This window comes from Lepisosteus oculatus, chromosome 9 (assembly GCF_040954835.1).
Source record: "Lepisosteus oculatus isolate fLepOcu1 chromosome 9, fLepOcu1.hap2, whole genome shotgun sequence".
In the NCBI taxonomy this organism is placed as follows: domain Eukaryota; kingdom Metazoa; phylum Chordata; class Actinopteri; order Semionotiformes; family Lepisosteidae; genus Lepisosteus; species Lepisosteus oculatus.
In genome coordinates this window covers 40,814,199-40,820,466 of record NC_090704.1, presented here as the reverse complement: position 1 = coordinate 40,820,466, position 6,268 = coordinate 40,814,199, and the positions used below count along the sequence as shown (strand labels likewise).

General features: G+C 39.7%; 1 protein-coding gene across 3 annotated transcripts in view; it reads left to right on the top strand.

Moving 5' to 3' along the window:
- Positions 1 to 1,713: 1,713 nt before the first annotated feature.
- rnf213a (ring finger protein 213a) overlaps positions 1,714 to 6,268 on the top strand; it is a 47,613-nt gene continuing 43,058 nt past the window's right edge. The window contains exons 1-4 of one of the 3 annotated variants that reach the window (XM_069194526.1): positions 1,716 to 1,917; positions 3,379 to 3,570; positions 4,737 to 4,871; positions 6,050 to 6,195. In XM_069194526.1, the coding sequence (XP_069050627.1) occupies positions 4,772 to 4,871; positions 6,050 to 6,195 (246 nt within the window). In that variant the 5' untranslated portion in view covers positions 1,716 to 1,917; positions 3,379 to 3,570; positions 4,737 to 4,771. Of the gene's footprint in view, positions 1,918 to 3,378; positions 3,571 to 4,736; positions 4,872 to 6,049; positions 6,196 to 6,268 lie in introns of all 3 variants that reach the window. The other 2 variants (XM_069194527.1, XM_069194525.1) reach the window with 2 other exon arrangements.

Below are 6,268 nucleotides of genomic sequence, written 5' to 3'. Positions count from 1 at the left end.
CTCCTTCATTATCTCTGCATTTACTTGTGGATTTTTACGACGGGCCCATAAGTTAAAGACACCACCAGAACGTAAAATATGCATTTTTCTGAAATGGGCAGGGTCCTCTGTTGAATTTCTCAATATTTTGCACTGAAAGAAGTCCTTATCTTGTTGTTATATATCAGGCCCAATTAGACAGATTTGTGGATTGATTCCCTTTATTCTTGAGGAGATTACAAAGAACCAAGAAAAGTGATTAGCATTTATTAGCAAGACCGGCCTGACACAATGATTGAGGCTTAAAAATTAAAAAAGGGCCCGAGAACACAGTTGGAAAATAAAGATAAAGCACTTCTATGATGTAAAATACAATAGGAGATGTTTGTAAGGTTTGCAAATCTGTAATCGATTATCTAGAAATATTCAGAGTGACTCCCAGATCTGAGTCCTTCTGATAAAGTCTAAGAGAAAGAGCTATTACACTGTAATGAGAATAATAATGAAGTTACCAGGGTCTTGGAAAACTGCTGAGTCACAGTGAATGATGAAATGGTATAGGAAAAGCCCATTCTTATCCTCCCGAGGAGCTGGGAAAATCCCAGGAAACCTGACTCCTGCTGCTGGATGGAAAATTGATTGTGGGAATGCACTATATTACAAAATACAACAAATATTGCCTGAGGAGGTTGCTGCTGCAGCAGGCTGCATACCTCTCAATCAATAGACCACGAGTGTGTAAAAGCCACAAACATATTCTAGGCTTTATGGCTCAGTTGTTCTTTTTCCCCTAACGAAAATAGTTTAGGAGTTTAACCACACAAAAAAAACCCCAACAACAACACAACCCTACACACACAAGCCATAGCAGTGGGATGGGCATCCCTATGAAACCTGGCGCGGTGCAGTGAAAATAGAGCTACAGTCTATCCCCGCTATGGTAGCACATTGCACGAAATAAACGTTTAAAGTCTTATTTCAGAAAGGACATAACTGCCGCTATACACCGAAGTGACGAAAACCCACCACAGCAATGCAGGTTGTTATTATAGTATTATTTTCACTTTTTTTAAGCGTGGAAGGCATATCCTAATCTGCTGCTTGAACACTGGTGTTCCACACTGCAGGAGGAATAAGTACAGTATACAATAGGAATAGAGTATGCAGAAGTCCCCAGTTCTAGTCCTGAATCTGGAAACGGCTATCTGCGCGTTTTCTAGCATCGGCACCCAAACAGCAGTGAGACGTTGGTAACAGGTCTAAATAAACGCAACGATTATTTTATTCTGGTCTTTATAACCCCAGTTAAGACGGCAAAACTGCTAACATACCGCCCCTCCCGGAACAGGACTGGGGTACCCCGGCCTTTAAAGTTGAAGTAATACAAAGCTTATCCCACAACAAACAGCGTTTCAAAACATCTAAATTTACAGAGAGGAGTGTTTGCTCACGCTGGTATAAAATTAACATGTCCAGACACACCGTTTTGCAGCAACGTAAAAAAAAATCAACTTTAGGAATCATGAAATATGGCAGATTTTATGAAGCCCACAGAATATATATCGTCCTAGCTGAGGCATTTTTTGCAGAGGATTTGTATTATTGAGCCGTGGATGTTGTATTACTCGTTGTAAGACTCGGTTATAAACTAACGAGAAAAACAAGGCACAACAATAGCAAGTTCGTCATGCTGCCGATATATTTGATCTGTCGGAAGTCCCCAGCTCTTTCACAAGGGCTAGTCATTAAAACACTGCGCACAGCAAATAAATTGTGCGGCGAAGCGTAGGCTGTGTTGTGACGTTCAGAAACGGAAAGCTGCAACTTTGCACTCCCTGTTCAGAGAAAACGAAAGTTTATTTTCAGTTACCGCACACGGGTTGCGGTAAGATTTTCGTAGCAGAGAAGACACGGAGAACGAACAGCTATTTCGCAGAGGTAATGATAAAACGATTAATTATCACGGAGTGTAAAGCTGCAGTATACGTTTTTATCACGTTTGCAGACATTGGTGTATGTGCGCTATTTATAGGACATTGTTGTGGAATAGTTTACTCTACAAACTTGTATATATTGTATGTTGTACAATAGTTGTTATTTTATTCCGTATTTCAGCTCTTACTAGTATCAATGCGAAACGGAATAGGGCCTTTAAAATGTTTAAGTTCCTATCAAAATGTCCGCTACAGTTCTGCTTTGGGCGAATGCTTTTAATCTGAAAACTGGAGGACTTTATATTATATCAACATAACTAGTTTAAAATGTTCAACTGCATTTGACGAGTGAGCGGCTACTGACACGCGTCCAGCCTTAGTGATGCGACTTGTGGTCTGTTTTGATTAAGATTTTGATTGAAACGTAATGGTGGCTTTTATGCCCGATTATTTTTTTTTAGGTTATCGCATTATTAAATAAGGGGTATTTTTCTGAGGTGCATTACAATACCGAACTCCATTTTATTGAGCGGAGAAGGAATTGCGTTAACTCGGACGCTTCGCCAGGCCATCCGGGGTTTGCTACATTGTGATTGGACAACTGTTTTAATAATCGTTTCCCATTGGACAATGGCAACCCGGCAGTGTGTTGTCTGCTGCGCGAATGGGTGGTCCGGGATACACGTGAAATAGCTCAACTATGTCAGGTGTTCTAGTTCAGAAAACTAAAGGGAAAAAACTCTCCAACGTCCTTAAAGCAAATACTATAACTAAAGTGAAACCAGAGGTGTATATAGCAAGATACAGCTTCATTCCTTGAGATGTGTAACAAATTTAAGTACACATATGTTAAGAAGTATCTATCACGGTTCCTAAATGGATTTTAAAATAATATTTAGTAGTCGTCAAGGCTGGTACCCTATACATTGCGTACTCCACCTGGCCCTCGTTGCCTACCAAGATAGACTCCGGCTTCCCCCGCGACCATGAATTAGAGGAAGAGGTTAACAGGTCAGGAGTTCCAGGTCCTGGCCGAGGATTCTGAAACATCTGCTGGTTTTCGTTATAGACAATATTAATTACTTAATTGAAACCGTAATTGAACGAATACGTTGCTTGATTGGAATATTCGCAATAGTTTTATCTCTTCAGAAGTTCGGGTTTTTATTTTACTCATGAAATGCGGTGGTTAAAAGAGGGCAACATCCCACGTGTTTAAGAGCTGAAAACTGTCAGTTCCCGTTAATCCTGCTGTTAAGTCAGTTAGGGGTTCAATTGTATATCTGAGAGCCGGCCGGAACTAAAACCAACTGAACTAAAATCTCCAGGACCAGGATTCGGAAATCCTGGACTAGGTAGTAGTATTAATTTTTTTTTAAAACCATGGTTCAGAATTAGTTGAATAAAAAGAGGAAATGACAGAGCTCTTTGTATAAACAGTACACTTTGCACATTCTAATTACAGAAAAGTGGTGGTGTAAGCATTGCTGTGTCACAGTGCCAGGACCCTGGGTTCGAGTCCATACCTGACGTGTAACAGTATACGCGCGTGGTTTGTACAGTACGTGGGCTTTGGATGAGTGCTCTGGTTTACTCCCACGGCTCTAACACATTCACACTGTTAGGTTAATGGGATTCTGGGAAAGCTGGCCCTGGGGTGAGTGTGGGGACTGTATGTCTCTTTTTGTCTTTGTGTGCCCTGCAATGCTCCTTGTGCCCAGTGGTTTCTGGGATAGGCTCCAGCACACTGTATTAGATAAAGCGGTTTGGAAAATGGATGGATGGAAAAAGGTCCATTCATCATTTGAATAATTTTGATAAAAGTGAGTTTCTCTCACTCTATGGGTGAGATAAATCTGTGTCTTAAGTGTTTATTACAAGCCATAAACCATATCTTCCTATTGTTCCTTCGGGGGAATGAGCTGGTTTCATTGAGTTATGCTGTGATTATTATAATTTTGAGTTATTAAACCTGGAATGCTTTGCGTTTTGTAAATTTTAATTCACAACAAGCAGATTTGAATGCTTTTGAATGGAGTGTTGCGTCGCTGTGCGTTGGCTTTATTTCCAAGAAGGAAATAAAGGTTAATTCCAAGCTCAAAGAAACAGTTTTGCTGAGCCTTCTGACCCCTGAAGAAGGCCCAGCAGCTGAAAGTTTATGCTTCTCCTTTCCAAATTTGGAGATTGACGACTCCTGAACAGGGACAGCTTTCGTTTGTATTTTACTGCTCTTCCCATGTTTCCCTGTGTTTTATTCCTCCCACCTTCCAAAGACATACAGTATTGGATAAATTGACATCTCAGTGTGTGTCTTGCAATTGTCTGACATCCAGTCCAGAATGTGTTCCTGTATTCCAGTGGCTTTCTGATGTTGGATAAATGTATAAAAAATAACATATGCAAGATAATGTCTCGCTGTCTTTGCAGATAAGTGCTACATAGTTATTGCAAAGCATTATTTGATTTTTATCATTTTTATTTTCCATGCTAATTTAAACTAAAGTACAAATATGGGTAAATCAAGTAATAAGTTTCATTTAAAATAAAGCAGCATTAATTGTAGTCAGTGCCTTTCTAGTTTAAGTGATTCTCTAGGAAGTCAATTGCTCCATGTGACTTAAGTCAAGCAGCAGGAAAATGTGCGTTTCATCGTCAATCATTAATTATCCCTCTTGCAAGTACAGTTAGCAGCTTTTTCTTGGCAACATCCTGTAAAAGGAGAATAGAAAGTGAAAGAATTTGCAGTGAGACATATGACTTTATGAGTCAGCCTTTTTCTTTAAACAAAACTGCAGCTAGAAGATCCCTTCCTTTTCCTCCCAGACTCTGATTCGAGACTGTTGTACTGAAACTGGAACATGAAGTGCTCAGACTGTGGACATGTAGCAGCGGAGCAAAATGCTAAATTCTGCAGTGAATGCGGGAAGAAACTTTCACAATCTCAAGCTCCCAGCCAAGGTTAGTACAGTGCTTTCCTACTTCTTTTCTCTTTCTTTCTTACAAAACCTTCGGCTTCAGTGTTCTGGATTGAAAAATATTGATCCGAGAATCTGATCTGAGATAATGTACCAATGTGTTTCTTAAAGCATAATGTTTTATGGCATTTCAGCTGAGCAGCAGTTTTCAAATTTAGAACTTCATACTCCAGCCATGTCTCTCAATAGCTTAAATAATGGTGCACAAACCTCAGACCTCAGACCTGGAGGGCTGCAGCATTTTTCTTTCACTTTACTTCTTAACAACCTAATTGAGATATGTCCGGGTCTAACTTGATCAATTTAACACCTGCTAAAGGATGGAAGGGCAGCACACTGGAGCCCAGGGTTGATCATTATTCTTGAGGCTGAGGTGTTGGCTCATTTGCCTCTAAAATTGCATCTAGAAAGAGTGTTTTGCAAAAGTGACACAGGATATTAAAGCAATGTATACCTGCTGAAATGTAGATATGAATTACTTTTTCAGTGGAAAATAATATTTTTTAAATATTTAATAACTTTATTCTTATGAGTTAATACATTATATAATTTACAGTACATACAGTATAGTAATTTAGAGAATTATACAATGGGATTTTGAACTGAAAATAATTGAAACATCCGCAAATTGTCTATTTTGTAGACATCAAATGCATTGTGAACCATTTACCCTCTTGTTGACAGTGTTTTCCTTACAGTCCCGATGGCGTGGTAGTTAGGGCTCTGGAGTCTGAAAGGTTATGGGTTCAGATCCCAGGTGGAACACTGCTGTAGTAAAAATTGAGCCTCATGCTTCTCCCATGTTGCTAAAGTAAATTAGTTATGGCAGATATAATGTATAGCAATTCCCAAAGTATACTTGGTTGTCCACATACTGTATATGTGTATTGTTTTTTTGTGTTTAGACATATGTTACTTGTTGTATATGGGGTTCTAGTAATAAAGGAGGTGTATTTGGGAAAATGCTGCAGTTCTCCAAGGTGGGTAGGTAGAGAAGTGCATGTAGTAACTTTCCTGCTGCCGGTGCTAAACTTCTCTGAATCTGAAAGGACAGTTGTATTTATGATGTGAGTGAAAACCTGAAAAAAGTCAGCATCCAGGTGGTAGAGAGCTGAGTCGACAAGTGACGCAAATTGAGGCCTGGTGTGTTATTGATTACAGGCAAGACGCCCCCAGTACTGGAAGATCAATTGAAAAGAGGAGATGAGCAGAGGACAGACAGTGAGCCATCATCTGTGGAAAGCACAACGATGCAGCACAACGAGCAGAAACGGCACAGTGAGGATGAGGACTGCCCAAAGAAGAAGGTGCAGTTATTACCTGGGAGACGTGTATACAGTATATACTGTATTTCTTTTGAAAGGAAAATGTATTCTTTAA